The sequence below is a fragment of the Hyla sarda genome, chromosome 5 (genome assembly GCF_029499605.1).
Source record: "Hyla sarda isolate aHylSar1 chromosome 5, aHylSar1.hap1, whole genome shotgun sequence".
Taxonomy (NCBI): domain Eukaryota; kingdom Metazoa; phylum Chordata; class Amphibia; order Anura; family Hylidae; genus Hyla; species Hyla sarda.
Genome location: NC_079193.1, coordinates 212742298 through 212759389, shown reverse-complemented (window position 1 = coordinate 212759389; position 17092 = coordinate 212742298). Strand labels below are relative to the sequence as shown.

The window sequence follows — 17092 nt, the reverse complement described above, 5'->3', positions numbered from 1 at the left end:
AGGAGATGGGCCCCATACAGAGGAGGTAAATAGCGGTATACCCGTCTCCTGACTCTGTAGTGTATATATTGCAGGAGATGGGCCCCATACAGAGGAGGTAAATAGCGGTATACCCGTCTCTTGACTCTGTAGTGTATATATTGCAGGAGATGGGCCCCATACAGAGGAGGTAAATAGCGGTATACCCGTCTCCTGACTCTGTAGTGTATACAGTATATTGCAGGAGATGGGCCCCATACAGAGGAGGTAAATAGCGGTATACCCGTCTCCTGACTCTGTAGTGTCTATATGGCAGGAGATGGGCCCCATACAGAGGAGGTAAATAGCGGTATACCCGTCTCCTGACTCTGTAGTGTATACAGTATATTGCAGGAGATGGGCCCCATACAGAGGAGGTAAATAGCGGTATACCCGTCTCCTGACTCTGTAGTGTCTATATGGCAGGAGATGGGCCCCATACAGAGGAGATATATAGCTGTATACCCGTCTCCTGACTCTGTAGTGTATATATTGCAGGAGATGGGCCCCATACAGAGGAGGTATATAGCGGTATACCCGTCTCCTGACTTTTATCAGGCTGTGGGTTTGGGGAGGGAGCGCTGGGCGGCACAGTGTGAGGGCTCTGTGCCTCCAGTCCTCATAGCTGGCATGTGACATCCCGGAGCCTGACCTCAGTGTACAGTGAGCGGCATTCCTCACATAGTCTCCACAACCTCTCCATAGCGGATACATAGAAAGTTTTCCTCAGCCTCCATCTTCCTGGCAGCGCCGCGCACTGAGGGCGGAGGGAGGTCCGGAGCTCAGCACCACACCGCCGGGGGGTGGGAGACAAGAAGTTACAGCGGACACGTAGCCTGCCATCGCCCCTGCCCTGACAGCAGCGCCCGGCATCCCTGCGGAGGATTCCCCCTGTCGCGACTAGCTGTGAGCGGGAATGTCGGGACATAGAGGCACAGGGAGGACGGTGCCCCCACATGGCGCATCAGCCGGGAAGGAGCATTAAACTTGGCGGAGAGTCTGGGCAACAGGAGCCGCTGAGATAACAGCACTCTGGGGCGACTGATCCGGGACGGAGCGCTCGCCGCATCTGATAAACATCTGGGCACATCGGGCGCCAGGGGCAGTGGTGGTACCAAGGGAGCGGCTGCCACGTTGTGCCCTTGTGTTGGGATGTGGGTGTCAGGGTGCGCAGCGGGCTGAGGATGGCATCGGCTGTGTTCGAGGGCACCTCCCTGGTGAACATGTTCGTGAAGGACTGCTGGGTGAACGGCATCAGGAGACTCATCATAAACCGCAAGGGGGACGAGGAGGAGTTCTTCGAGATCCGGACTGAGTGGTCGGATAGGAATATCCTCTATCTCCATAGGAGTTACTCGGACCTGGGGCGTCTCTTCAAGAGGCTGCTGGAATCCTTCCCAGAAGACCGGGGGGAGCTGTCACAGTCATCTCTGCTGGAAGGTTTGTCACTGTAGGAACCATTGTACCAGCTTATACCAGTCTTGTGCCCTACAATGTGTGGGAACCCAGCCTGCTCCCTAATGCTATGGTGTAAGTTTTCACATGGGTGCTCTCTGCTCCCCACATCTCTCCCCATGGGTGCTCTCTGCTCCCCACATCTCTCCCATGGGTGCTCTCTGCTCCCCACATCTCTTCACAGAGGTGCTCTCTGCTCCCAACATCTCTCCCCATGGGTGCTCTCTGCTCCCCACATCTCTTCACATAGGTGCTCTCTGCTCCCAACATCTCTCCCATGGGTGCTCTCTGCTCCCCACATCTCTTCACATAGGTGCTCTCTGCTCCCAACATCTCTTCCCATGGGTGCTCTCTGCTCCCCACATCTCTTCACATAGGTGCTCTCTGCTCCCTACATCTCTCCCCATGGGTGCTCTCTGCTCCCCACATCTCTCCCATGGGTGCTCTCTGCTCCCCACATCTCTTCACAGAGGTGCTCTCTGCTCCCCACATCTCTCCCATGGGTGCTCTCTGCTCCCCACATCTCTTCACAGAGGTGCTCTCTGCTCCCAACATCTCTTCCTATAGGTGCCCTCTGCTCCCCACATCTCTTTACATGGGTACTCTCTGCTCCCCACATCTCTTCACATGGGTGCTCTCTGCTCCCCACATATCTTCACATGGGTGCTCTCTGCTCCCCACATATCTTCACATAGGTGCCCTCTGCTCCCCACATCTCTCTCTATGGGTGCCCTCTGCTCCCCACATCTCTTCACATGGTTGCCCTCTGCTCCCCACATCTCTCCCCATGGGTGCCCTCTGCTCCCCACATCTCTCCCCATGGGTGCCCTCTGCTCCCCACATCTCTCCCCATGGGTGCCCTCTGCTCCCCACATCTCTCCCCATGGGTGCCCTCTGCTCCCCACATCTCTCCCCATGGGTGCCCTCTGCTCCCCACATCTCTTTACATGGGGTACTGCATATCAGATCTCTTATAGTTTACTTCGGTCTATCCCTGTAAGGTAAACCTATCAGACGGCACTGCTGAGAAGTATTAGGTATGAATGTGGTCAGGAATGCTGTCAGCCAGCGGTTGTAAGGCCTGATTCACAAAGATTGTGGCAGATCTTTTCTATATACAATGATATAACTACTTTATGTTATGAATGTAACTTTTCCAACTGATGTTTGGTGTGTAATGGCCAGACCAGATAGGCGTCTTTATACCTTCATATGAGTCTGATTTTAGCTCTAAGACCCTATTCACACGGCAGAATTTCTGCTCATTTGCCCCAATTCCATTTCCGCTTTTGAGGATTTTGTGCTGAAGTGTATTAAAGGGGTAGTCCAGTGGTGAAAAACGTATCCCCTATCCTAAGGATAGGGGATAAGTTTGAGATCGCGGGGGGTCCGACCGCTGGGGCCCCCTGCGATCTCTCTGTACGGGGCCCCGGCTCTCCGCCGAGATAGCGGGTGTCGACCCCCGCACGAGGCGGCGGCCGACACGCCCCCTCAATACATCTCTATGGCAGAGCCGGAGATTGCCGAAGGCAGCGCTTCGGCTCTGCCATAGAGTTGTATTGAGGGGGCGTGTCGGCCGCCGCCTCGTGCGGAGGTCGACACGCCCCCTTCCAGCGGGCTGTCGGGGCTCCGTACAGGAGATCGCGGGGGGCCCCAGGGGTCGGACCCCCCGCGATCTGCAACTTATCCCCTATCCTTAGGATAGGGGATAAGTTGCTCACCACTGAATCACCACTGGACTACTCCTTTAAGCTTTCATTTGAGGAGGAATTCCACTTGAGGAAATTCTGCCGTGTGAATAGGGCCTAAATCTGTGTGAACCTGAGATTTTTATCTTTGTTTTGTTTGTAAATTTGACATCTTCACTTATAGTGTAAGTAATCTGGACCATAAGGAAGGTACACAACTCCAGAGCCACCCTAGAGCTGTCGCTTCCCTTCCCCCATACAAGGAGGAGGATGTAGTTCTGAGACATACTTGTGCTGGAAGATGTCTCTGCCTTGCTGAATAAAATCAATCATAGTTGAATGCCAAATCTAATAATAATTATTTATTGTATTTATGTCTTTTAGTGTAACCTCATTTACCAAAATATTCACGTAAGAACTCAAATTGCCCTTCCTTCCCAAGACTTGATCATATAAGCCGAGACCTAAAACAGTGGCTATGATGGGTTTGATGGTGTTTTTTCACTGTGCAGGCACATTATTTATTGGGTTCGGGGTGATAGCCAGTAAGGATACTTTCCCACTGATGTTGTGACCTGGCAGTACATCGGCTGTTGCAAAACAATGGAGTATAGCGGGAGAAAAATTAGCGCTTGCACCGTCTTTTACTCCTGCTATACGCCTGTAAAACAATAGACCCCGTTATAATCAATAGGAATCGTCCGTGCCCATTGTGACCTGTCCCCGTGCCCATTGTTACCCATCCCAATAATGGCCGTTAATGGCCAAAAAAAGAGCCTACCGGACCCGGTCAGGTCACAAAGACAGTGTGAAAGTAGCCTAAGACTGGTCTTTCGTAAACTTTCAGATGTATGCCCCTTGACACTGTGAATCTACCTTCAGAACCATATGAACTATTCACCACAGGAGGAATGACTAATTGTGTAAATGGACACACATCGTTTGTTGGCCAAACACCACCATTCTTTCCATTGTTGACCAAGAGGTGTTCTAATATAAGTGTTCAGATTTTTTTTTTTAGCTTTCAGGTATTCAGAATTAGGTTTATATGGGTTGAAGGGGAAATTATTATTTTTTTTTTAAATCAACTGGTGCCAGAAAGTTAAACAGATTTGTAAATTACTTCTATATAAAAAATGCTTCAGATGAAGTTATTTTCTTTTTTAATTTCTTTTCTGTCTGTCCACAGTGCTCTCTGATGACACCTCTGTCCATTTTAGGAACTGTCCAGAGTAGAAGGAAATCCCCATAGAAAACTTCTCCTGCTCTGGACAGTTCATGACATGGACAGAGGTGTCAGCAGAGAGCACTGTGGTCAGACAGAAAAGAAATTCTAAAAGAAAAAGAACTTCCTGTGAAGCATTCAGCAGCTGCAAAGTACTGGAAGGATTAAGATTTTTAAATAGAAATAATTTACTAATCTAATACAATGAATAAAGGGTGTATGCACTTACCGCTCAGCGGAGACAATTCGGTGTAGAAGTCCGGTAAACGGGTAGCTGGATCACAGCATCAGCGCAGGTGTAATGGCGCTCAGAGGCTACGCCGGCTGTTTCACACGTGAATGCGTGCTTCTTCCGGCCTCTGAGGCTATACTAGAGCGCCCTAGAGAGCGGGGCCGCGCGCACCGGGACCCAGCAGGAGATTGGGACAGGTGAGTGGGACGGGATGCGATCCGCGGACGGGCACGTCGTGCCAGGCGGATCGCATCTCCGCCGGGCACAACAGAGTAGCATCTCTGGACAGCGCTGCTGACCGGAGCGCTGCAGGGCAGAAGACGCCGCGAGCGCTCCGGAGGAGGAGGGGGACCCGGAGCGCTCGGCGTAACAGTACCCCCCCCCCTTTGGTCTCCCCCTCTTTTTGGAGCCAAGAAACCTGGCAATGAGGTCCTTGTCTAAGATGTTGGCTTCAGGCTCCCAGGATCTCTCCTCAGGACCACAATTCTCCCAATCCACCCAAATTTTTTTTTTACCTCTGACCACCTTGGAGGCGAGGATCTGTTTGACAGAGAAGACATCAGAGGAACCGGAGACAGGAACAGGAACCTTAGGAGAAAAACGATTAAGGACAACAGTTTTAAGTAACGAGACATGAAAAGAGTTAGGAATGCGGAGAGAGGGAGGAAGGTGGAGCTGATAGGACACAGGGTTAATCTGTCTTAGGACTTTGAACGGGCCTAAGAACCGCAGACCCAACTTGTAGCTCGGGACCCGGAAACGAATATATTTGGTGGAGAGCCATACTCTGTCACCTGGAGAAAAAACGGGAGGAGCCCTTCTGCTCTTGTCAGCATGTTTCTTCATCTGGGAGGAAGCCAATTGGAGAGAATCACGGGTGTCACGCCAGATGGAGGGGAAATCCTGAGTCAGCTAATCCACAGCAGGAACACCAGAAGAAGTGGGCAACGGGAGGGGGGGAAGAGGGTGACGGCCGTACACCACAAAAAACGGAGATTTAGCGGAGGACTCAGAATTTTTAAAATGACATGAGAATTCGGCCCAGGGCAGGAGGTCGACCCAATCGTCTTGGCGAGAAGAAACAAAGTGCCGAAGATAATCGCCCAAAACCTGGTTCACTCTTTCCACTTGTCCATTAGATTGTGGATGGTAGGCAGATGAAAAATTTAGTTTAATCTTCAACTGGGTGCAGAGAGCCCTCCAGAATTTAGAAACAAATTGCACGCCTCTGTCAGAAACAATATGTGTGGGAAATCAGTGGAGGCCAAAAATTTGGAGGAAAAAATGTTTAGCCAACTGAGGTGCAGAAGGAAGACCTGGCAGAGGAACAAAGTTAGCCATCTTGGAGAAACGATCAACGACCACCCAAATGACTGTGTTACCATGTGAATCAGGAAGATCTGTAATAAAATCCATGGCAATTTGGGACCATGGTTGCTCAGGGACGGGCAAAGGACGGAGGAGTCCAGCAGGCTTCTGGCGAGGAGGTTTATCCCGGGCACAAGCCGTACAAGCCCGAACAAAATCAGTAACGTCACTCTCCAGCGTAGGCCACCAATACAGGCGGAAGATTAGCTGAATGGATTTTTTAATGCCAGCATGACCAGCCAGGTGAGAAGAATGCCCCCATTTGAGGATCCTGAGGCGAAGGCGTGGAGGAACAAAAAAGTCTTTCCAGGGGGGGGGTTTGCCCCAGTGAAGCTGGAGCAGAGGAGACCAGGTACTCAGGTGGTATAATATGCTGTAGAGGGGCTTCAGACTCGGAGGCATCAGAAGAACGAGATAGGGCATCAGCTTTGACATTCTTGTCAGCGGGACGGAAGTGTATCTCGAAGTTGAAGCGGGCAAAAAACAACGACCATCTAGCCTGGCTAGGATTCAAACGCTGAGTGGAGTGGAGGTAAGAAAAATTCTTGTGGTCAGTGTAAATGACAATGGGGTGATTGGAACCCTCCAAAAGATGTCTCCACTCCTCGAGTGCTAACTTGATGGCCAGGAGTTCACATAATCTCCAATAGAGTAGTTCTTTTCTGCCAGAGAGAAAGTCTTTGAGAAAAAACCACAAGTAATGTTCCGTCCAGTAGCATTTTTTTGTAGAAGAATGGCTCCAGCTCTGACTGAGGAAGCATCTACTTCCAGGAAGGCAGCTTTGAGATGTTTAAAGGCCTCATCCGCCTGTGGAGGCCAAGACTTTGGATTAGCATTCTTCTTAGTCAGAGCCACAATAGGAGCCACAATGGTGGAAAAGTGGGGAATAAACTGTCAATAATAGTTGGCGAATCCCAGGAAGCGTTGGATAGCACGGAGTCCAGAAGGGCGTGGCCAATCCAAAACCGCCGCCAGTTTATCTGGATCCATTTGAAGCCCTTGGCCAGAGACTAGATAACCTAGGAAAGGAAGACTGTTGCATTCAAAGAGAAATTTTTCAAATTTAGCGTATAGGTGGTTTTCACGGAGTCTTTGGAGCACTTGACGGACATGACGACGGTGTTCCTCTAAGTTAGAGGAAAAAATCAAGATGTCATCCAAGTAGACCACAACACAAGTATACAATAAGTCCTGAAAGATCTCATTAACAAAGTCTTGGAAGACTGCAGGGGCGTTGCAGAGTCCAAAGGGCATGACTAGATATTCAAAATGTCCATCTCTGGTATTGAAAGCGGTTTTCCACTCATCACCTTTACAGATGCAAATGAGATTATACGCGCCCCTTAGATCCAGTTTGGTGATGATATTTGCTCCGCGTAGACGATCAAAGAGTTCGGAGATCAAAGGCAGGGGATAGCGGTTTTTGATGGTAATCTTGTTTAAACCGCGGTAGTCTATACATGGGCGTAAGGATCCATCCTTTTTAGAAACAAAGAAGAACCCTGCTCCAGCAGGGGATGAGGATTTCCGAATAAAACCCCTCTTCAAGTTCTCCTGGATGTACTCCGTCATGGCTTGAGTCTCTGGGGCTGAAAGAGGGTAAATCCGGCCGCGGGGCGGAGTGGTACCTGGAAGAAGGTCAATAGGGCAATCATAAGGTCTATGTGGAGGTAAGACCTCTGCTTGCTTTTTGCAGAATACATCTGAATAGTCCTGGTAAGCCTTGGGAAGGCCCGGCAAAGAAGAAGCCACGGGGGCTTTACTAGTGGAAGCAGACTTGAGACATTGCTTGTGACAAGAAGGACCCCAACTTTTGATCTCCCCACTGGAGCCACGGCAAGCCGAGAAGAACTTCAGAGGTGCAGTTAGGCAGAACGAAAAATTCAATTTTTTCATGATAAAGTCCAATGCTCATGGGCAGGGGTTCAGTGCGGTAGCACACAGTGCAGACCAATTTCTCTCCGTTTACTGAAGAGATGAAGAGCGGCTTGACGAGACGGGTTACTGGAATACTGAACCTATTAACGAGAGAGGCCAAGATAAAGTTTCCTGCAGAACCAGAGTCCAAGAAGGCCACTGCTGGAAGGAGAAATCCGCACAGGTACAGTCAGACGTGGAGAGGCAGAGTTCACACCAAGTGTCGTCTCTCCCACGTGAACTAGGTGCGTGCGTTTCTCCTGACGCGGAGGGCGGATAGGACAGTCCTTTAGGAAATGTTCGGTACTAGCACAGTACAGGCACAAATTCTCGTTTTGGCGGCGAGTCCTCTCTTGTTGGGTCAGGCGAGAGCGATCCACTTGCATAGCCTTCTCGGCGGAAGGCACAGGAACAGATTGCAAAGGACACTGGAAGAGAGGTGCCAAACGAGGGGACTGCCTGGAGCGAACAGAGTCTTTTTCCTGGCTGAGCTCCTGGCGTCTTTCTAAGAAACGTAAGTCAGTACGGGTAGCCAAATGGATGAGTTCAGACAGGGAAGCAGGAATTTCTCGTGCGGCCAAAACATCTTTGATGTGACTGGATAAGCCTTTCTTGAAGGTCGCGCAGCGGGCCTCATTGTTCCAGGCAAGCTCTGAAGCAAGGGTGGGGAACTGAATGGCGTATTCGCCAACAGAGGAGCTTCCTTGGACTAGGTTCAGTAGAGCCGTCTCAGCTGAGGAAACCCGGGCTGGCTCCTCAAAGACGCTGCGTACTTCAGCTAAGAATGACTGGACGGAGGCTGTGGCAGGATCATTGCGGTCCCAAAGCGGTGTAGCCCAGGCCAGGGCCTTTCCTGAGAGCAGACTGACAACGAACGCCACCTTAGACCTTTCGGTGGGGAACTGATCCGACATCATCTCAAGATGTAAAGAACACTGGGACAGGAACCCACGGCATAGTTTAGAGTTCCCATCAAACTTGTCTGACAGAGACAAGCGGAGCCTGGAAGAGGTGCCTCGCTGAGGAAGAGGAGCTGGAGTTGACGGTGACGGCTGTTGCTGAGAAGACAGGAGTTGCTGAAGCATGGCCGTCAACTGGGTCAGCTGTTGTCCTTGATGTGCGACCACGGTGGTGAGGTCTGCGATACTCGGCAGTGGTACCTCAGCGGGATCCATGGCCGGATCTACTGTCAGGATCCGGACCGGAGTGCAGGGTATGCAGGGGTAGTGGATCCCCTGTGTCAGGGAGGTGATGACGTGGGCCGTACCAAGGGAACGGAGTCTAAGGGGTTACTGGTCTTCACCAGAGCCCGCCGCAAAGCAGGAGGGATTTGCAGCGGCAGGTAACCCCCAGGCCGTTTCCCCTGGTAACGACTCAACCTCCCTGACAGCTGAGGCAGGCACGGTACAAAGGGATGAGACGGAGGCGAGGTCGGACGTAGCAGAAAGTCAGGGCAGGCGGCGGAGGTTCGTTGTCAATGGCAAAAGCAAGGTGAGGTACACAGGACTGGGAAACACAGGAAAGCTTTCTCAAGTGCATAAACAACAAGATCTGGCAGGGAATTGAAGGGAAAGCAGACTTTTAAGCACATGGAACAGATGGAGCTGATTAGACAGATTGGACCAGGCACCAATTAGCGGTGCGCTGGCCCTTTAAAACTGATAGCCCCGGCGCGTGCACACCCTAGAGAGCGGGGCCGCGCGCACCAGGACCCAGCAGGAGATCGGGACAGGTGAGTGGGACGGGATGCGATCCGCGGACGGGCACGTCCTGCCAGGCGGATCGCATCCCCGCCGGGCACAACAGAGCAGCGTCTCCGGTCAGCGCTGCTGACCGGAGCGCTTCAGGGCAGAAAGAGGAGGAGGGGGACCCGGAGCGCTCGGCGTAACAGTGTACTATACTAGCTTACTATCATTGGTATGCCACTGTCAGTACCTGGGCACACAGTGTATACTATACTAGTTTACTATCATTGGTATGCCATTGTCAGTACCTGGGCACACAGTGTATACTATACTAGTTTACTATCATTGGTATGCCACTGTCAGTACCTGGGCACACAGTGTATACTATACTAGTTTACTATCATTGGTATGCCACTGTCAGTACCTGGGCACACAGTGTATACTATACTAGTATTCTATCATTGGTATGCCACTGTCAGTACCTGGGCACACAGTGTATACTATACTAGCTTACTATCATTGGTATGCCACTGTCAGTACCTGGGCACACAGTGTATACTATACTAGCTTACTATCATTGGTATGCCACTGTCAGTACCTGGGCACACAGTGTATACTATACTAGTATTCTATCATTGGTATGCCACTGTCAGTACCTGGGCACACAGTGTACACTATACTAGCTTACTATCATTGGTATGCCACTGTCAGTACCTGGGCACACAGTGTATACTATACTAGTATTCTATCATTGGTATGCCACTGTCAGTACCTGGGAACACAGTGTATACTATACTAGCTTACTATCATTGGTATGCCATTGTCAGTACCTGGGCACACAGTGTATACTATACTAGCTTACTATCATTGGTATGCCACTGTCAGTACCTGGGCACACAGTGTATACTATACTAGTATTCTATCATTGGTATGCCACTGTCAGTACCTGGGAACACAGTGTATACTATACTAGCTTACTATCATTGGTATGCCACTGTCAGTACCTGGGCACACAGTGTATACTATACTAGCTTACTATCATTGGTATGCCATTGTCAGTACCTGGGTACACAGTGTATACTATACTAGTTTACTATCATTGGTATGCCACTGTCAGTACCTGGGCACACAGTGTATACTATACTAGTTTACTATCATTGGTATGCCACTGTCAGTACCTGGGTACACAGTGTATACTATACTAGTTTACTATCATTGGTATGCCACTGTCAGTACCTGGGCACACAGTGTATACTATACTAGTTTACTATCATTGGTATGCCACTGTCAGTACCTGGGCACACAGTGTATACTATACTAGTTTACTATCATTGGTATGCCACTGTCAGTACCTGGGCACACAGTGTATACTATACTAGTTTACTAATCATTGGTATGCCACTGTCAGTACCTGGGCACACAGTGTATACTATACTAGTTTACTATCATTGGTATGCCATTGTCAGTACCTGGGTACACAGTGTATACTATACTAGTTTACTATCATTGGTATGCCACTGTCAGTACCTGGGCACACAGTGTATACTATACTAGTTTACTATCATTGGTATGCCACTGTCAGTACCTGGGTACACAGTGTATACTATACTAGTTTACTATCATTGGTATGCCACTGTCAGTACCTGGGCACACAGTGTATACTATACTAGTTTACTATCATTGGTATGCCACTGTCAGTACCTGGGCACACAGTGTATACTATACTAGTTTACTATCATTGGTATGCATGGATTGTAGAACTTTATTCACTAGATAAAACTCCTCTAGATACTCAGTGTACTGGAATGAAGGTTGGCATCACTTTCTTACTCACAGATGTGTCTTAACCCAAATTCCTATTTCAAGGTCTGACTTGTTTTAACACATGACTTCCTGTTTTGCAAGCAGCTAAATGGTGCAGCCTTAAGTATAGTGGGTATCGATTGCATTGCCTGCTTAGCCAAGTTTCCCTGACGTTTTGTGGAGACATATCATGCCGACAAGGAAAGACAAAATAAAGGAAATAGCAATTAAACACAATAGACCAAAGCTGTGCAAATCTAAATATGCAGAAAACTTGGCATTGTACCTGTGTACCTCAGTTGTCCATGCAGTATACAGCTCACCCAGCAGAAAACAAATAAAATGATGCCCACTTCCACTTTCCAAAAGCTCTTATAATAGAAAAACACTCTAACACACCTGTTATCAGGATATTATGTTACAGAGACATAAGAAACCTCTTGCATGTTACATCATGTGGCTATGTGTACCAATGACTTTTCATCAGGTTTGCTTACTGTTCTTTTGAGAATAGTACAGTGTAACACCTAATGCAGTATTAAAGGAAACAGTCATCTGTTCACCCACACTAAACCCAATACACTGGGTTATAGTGTGGGTGAACAGGAGATGGATGAGGGGTTAATGGGTTGAATACATACCTGCCCTCCGTAAAACTGACCCTCCAAAGATCGGCATCTATCTTCAGTGAATTGCGCGCTGGAGGCGGGCCCGCTGTCTCAATATAAATATTCATTGTCGCGGGTCATGTCAGTGCTGACTGAGCACTCACGTCACCCGCTCACGTGTACTTTACATTTCTGTGAATTGTATTAAAGGTGAACTCTGGCAAAAATGAACGTATCTCCTATCCACAGGATAGCTGAAGTAGCTGAAGCGGGGGGTTCGACTGCTGGGACCCCCCGCGATCTCCAGGACGGGACCCCAGCTCTCTCAGTAAGAAGCGCGTGTCGTCAACCGGTATACGGCACGCGCTCCATAAATTTTTATGGGGGTGCTGATGATGCCTGACTGCTGTACTTGGGTTTTTTCGACATTCCCATAGAAATGAATAGAGCACGTGCCCGCTGCAGCATGGGTTCAGTCCAGGAGATTGCAGGGGTCTGAGCGGTCAGACCTCCCTGCGATCAGCTGCTTATCCCCTATCCACAGGAGTTAAAAGTACATTTTTGCCAGAGATTTCCTTCAAGGTTCCTATACACTTGATTCAAGTCGATTGAACCCACTGACTTCTGCAGGACCAGCCAGCTCTCCTCTGTCAGGATTTCAACTGCTAGATGAGCTACAACCAGATCTTTCTGGCAGTGTCTTACAGCTCCTTATTCCATTGCCACACATTCATTCATTATGTTGGTTTTTTACTTTTCCAAGCAACCAGAGGGGGGCCTGGATGTTTTTCTAGAAAAATATAACATACAGGTTATGAATACTAGACTTATGTGGATAGAGCATTTATCCATGGATTTATACTGTTCGCCATATTGGAGTCGGGAAGGAATTTTTCCCGTCATGTGGCAATGGGCATCAGCCTTATAGGGTGTTTTGTCCTTCCTCTGGATCAACACAGTAGTCTTTGGTTGAACTCGATGGACTCTTTTTTTTCAACCTTACAAACTATTTTACTATGTAATGTCGAAAAATGTTTGGCAAAACCCAAAAAATTATTATTGTGGGGGAGAATGAAAAGAAAACTGCAGTCTGAACATTTTGGGGGGTTTGTTTTAACGCAGTGCACTTTATGGTAAAAATGACATTTTATCTTTATTCCATAGGTCAATGCAATGAAAACGATACCAAATTTATATTGTTTTTCTATTGTAATACTTAAAGTGTACCTGTCATCAACAAACATTTTTATATAATGTAGATAATACACTTATATGTATATTTGTAATATACATTGGTTAAAGAATGTGTATATTTATAGGTGAAAAGTGCTGTCTCTGCAGCTATTGTCTGTGTGTCTCTATGAGGAGTCCAGATGAAGGAAATGAGGGCAGGACAAGCAGGGCTCTGTGCATGCTCCTGGCTTGTCAATCATCTTCATGTGTGAGCACGTAGCATGTCACAGAGCCTCACTGCACACTGTCCTGCTTTTCCTCACTGCACAGAGCCCTGCTTTTTCTCCCACACTTCCTGTTTTTGGACTCCTCATAGAGACACACAGATAATAGCTGTGGGGACAAAAATATACATATTTTTTAACCAATGTATTTTACAAATATACATAAAATGGTAGTATCTGTGTTATATAAAAAGTTTTTGTTGATGACAGGTACACTTAAAAAAAAAGTCAAACTTTTTTGTTAATAAAATCACTGGCCCACATTTATTATAGTGTTTACACCCTTTTTTTCCCGTACATTTGGCGCAATTTTGGTGCATCTGTCACCAATTTGCGCCTTTTGAAGCTAGACGCTTTTGCTTCTTTCAGATGTTTTTGACTATCTGTACACTCTTTTATATTTTGAGTAGTCTGTTGACGTATTTTTATAAAGTACACCTTTTTGCTTTAGGCGCAAAGTTTGCCTTATTTACGGGAAAAATCTACACCATCTCTAGGGTGGCGTGAAAAAAACTTCTATGTTCTGTTTTGGTGCTTTCATCTTCGGACAAGTGTTCTTTCCTTTTCTTATTTGTTTTCTCTGCATTATTGGTGACTAGTGCCGGCTCCTTATGCTCCTGCCATCCGGATATCATCCTTCCATCCTACCCTTCATCTACTTGGCTGCAAGGGCTATTGGGTCTCTGAGTGAGTGGTCCCTTAGTGGACCGTGGTGCTTTATTACCACCTTATAAATTTAAGGCAAGAATATTGAGGATATTTGTTCTATTTATGTATTAACCCCTGATGAACCCCACATAATTTAGGGGAGAAACGCGTTGGGTTCATGTTTTTGGTTACCTGTGCCTAGTTATATTTGAGGAACTGACCCAACCTATTACATTGGTGGATCGGTTGGCTACCATATCAAGTACTGTGGCATTGTTTGGGTAACTGGTACATTATTATTTCTTGCTCCTACATGTATTGGCATGTGCATCTAGCCATCTTTTTGGCATTGTTCCATATTGCTGATGGTTAGAGATTTATCAGTTTTAATATTTATTCAATAAATGATATGTTTTAGTAATGCTATTTTCCTTCAGTGATGTGATTTTAGTAGTATTACACAAAAGCCTCTTGACACCAGAGAGACTTGTTTCTGTGATATGACACACATAGTTACATCATTGTTACTAAGCATCCAGCTTTACTAGGAACATATGTTTAATGTAGTCAGTCTTTAAAATTGGCAGGAAAAAACAGCCGGGTCCCAGAAGAGAGATGGACACGCCACCTCAGAAGGAGAAAACCAAAAGCAAGTGAGCAACAGAAAAAGGTTATAGGTTAGGCCCCTTTCACACTACAAAATTCTCCGTTTTTAAACATCCGTATGAAGTTCCGTCTGAAAACCAGCTGAAAACGGCAGTAACAAAATCATATACGTCCGTTAGAAAATCCCATTAGAGTCTATGGGATTTTCTAATATCCGTTTTAATCTGTTATATTCCGTTATTGATAACGGATGTTATTTTGTGACGGAAGATAGTAACGGGAGAAATACTGCATGCACTATTTCTTCCGTTACTATTTTCCATCACAAAATAACGTCCGTTATCAATAACGGATTAAAAAGGATATTAGAAAATCCCATAGACTATAATGGGATTTTCTAACGGACGTATAGGATTTTGTTACTGCCGTTTTCAGCTGGTCTTCAGACGGAACTTCATACGGATGTTTAAAAACTGAGAATTTTGTAGTGTGAAAGGGGCCTTAGAGAAAAAGAGGCCAGAAACACAACTAAATTACAGGTACATTATCAGGATTAGGTAGGGAGTAACAGATCACTTCTTAATTTTAGTTTGGCACTAGGACAGGTACGCATAAAGAAAAGGAAGACAGTTGGCCATGGCTCCAAAAATTAAAAAAAATTGGTATGTTCAAAATAATACCAAAGACAGCAAAAGAGGCAACAATGACCTTAGAAGATTAGTACTTTTTTAACATTATGATCTAAGGGAAAACGAGAAATCAAGATCAAGAAAATAAAACGGAAAAAATAATTTTGCGTCAAAAATCTTAAGATAAAACAAAGAAGAAAAAAAACCTCATCAACAATTAGTTCGGTTTCACGTTCCGAAAAGTTCCGCTTTTTGGGACCACGACGCTGAACACTCCCACCAGTTTCAGTAGACACTTCACTCCCTCCATCCTCTGCCATACTGCCCTCCTCAATATTCCGATTTTGAGAACTAGGAGCAGAGTTCAAAGTTGAGGGTTGGTTTCTATCATGAGCTCTGCGAGACGCCATATCCACAAACACAGCTTACCAAATGAATTTAGGTAAGTACCGCCTATTTAACGCTAAAGAGAAACTCCTGCGACATTGGAAAAACCTGTGTAATTAAAAAGTGTGGGATAGAACTTGGGCAGGATGTTCGTGGCTGCGCCTTTTTTATTATGTTGCGTGCGCCTTTTTAATACATTTGCCGCATGTACAAAAAACTTACGGGGTTAAAAAGGGTGTATAAAAAGATCAACAATACACACACATTGATAAATGTCGGCCACTATGCTTAAAATTGTCCTTGTCTGACCCCTATAACTTGTTTTATTTTTCCTTATACATTACTGTATGAGGGCTTATTTTCTTGTGCCGTCATCGGTACTTTTTATCAGTACCACTTTTGTTTTGATGGAACTTTTTCGTCAATTTTTATTCATTTTTTTTCTGATATATGATGTGACCAAAAATAGCATTTTTGCCATTTGGTATATTTTTTTACGGTTATGCCGTTCACCGTGTAGAATCAAAAACATTATATATAATAATTCCACATGCTATGATACCAAATTTGTATTAGTTTATTAGGGGAGGTTTTTTTTTTTTTAAAGGGTAGCTCCCACCAAGTACTATATAATACAATATGTCCCTACCTAGTAGTAATCTAGCCTTAACCCCCTACCTGGCTTCAAAAAAAATGTTAATCGCTTTAATAGAGCAGATTTAGTGCTTCTAAATCTGCTCTATAAAGCAGGGCAGGAAGCAGCGCTTCCCAACAGGCGCGACATCACTGATGCCTTGCTGGGCGCTTGCTTCCGCCTTCACATCGTCTATGCATGAGTGTTATTTATCTAATAGGGTGCCTCCAGCTGTTTCCCAACTTCAACTCCCAGCATGCCATGATTGCTATTAGCTGTCAGGCCATGCTGAGAATTGTAGTTGGGAAACAGCTGGAGGCACCCTATTGACTAATGTCATAGTGTCACAAGAATGCCTCCCACGAGCGGGATCGCTACCATCACCGCTAGCAGGGTCCCTGTGCCCACTAGCGGTGTCAAATGTGCCCCCCGCTTGCGCGAGCGCTACCATCAGCGCTAGTGGGGTCCCTGTGCCCACTAGCAGTGTCAAATGTGCCCCCCGCGAGCACGATCGCTACCATCACCGCTAGCGGGGTCCTTGTGCCCACTAGCGGTGTCACAAGAATGCAGAGCGCGGCTCTGTTCCCTGTCCCTGTCAGCTCTCAGGGTACGGGAATAGATTTAAAAGCCTGGCGCGCGGCTAACATAGTACTGCGCAGGCGCAGCACTACGCAAATAGCGTAGGACTAACGTTGGCAGCGCTAGGAGCCTGGCTTAGGCCTTCATTATTTG

General features: G+C 46.9%; 1 protein-coding gene across 1 annotated transcript in view; it reads left to right on the top strand.

Annotated features, from left to right (window-relative positions):
* The first annotated feature begins 657 nt into the window (after window positions 1–657).
* Window positions 658–17092, top strand: part of PXDC1 (PX domain containing 1) — a 106724-nt gene continuing 90289 nt past the window's right edge. Inside the window, exon 1 of the mRNA XM_056518474.1 lies at window positions 658–1458. Coding sequence (XP_056374449.1) covers window positions 1203–1458 — 256 coding nt within the window. The 5' untranslated portion in view covers window positions 658–1202. The remainder of the gene's footprint in view (window positions 1459–17092) is intronic.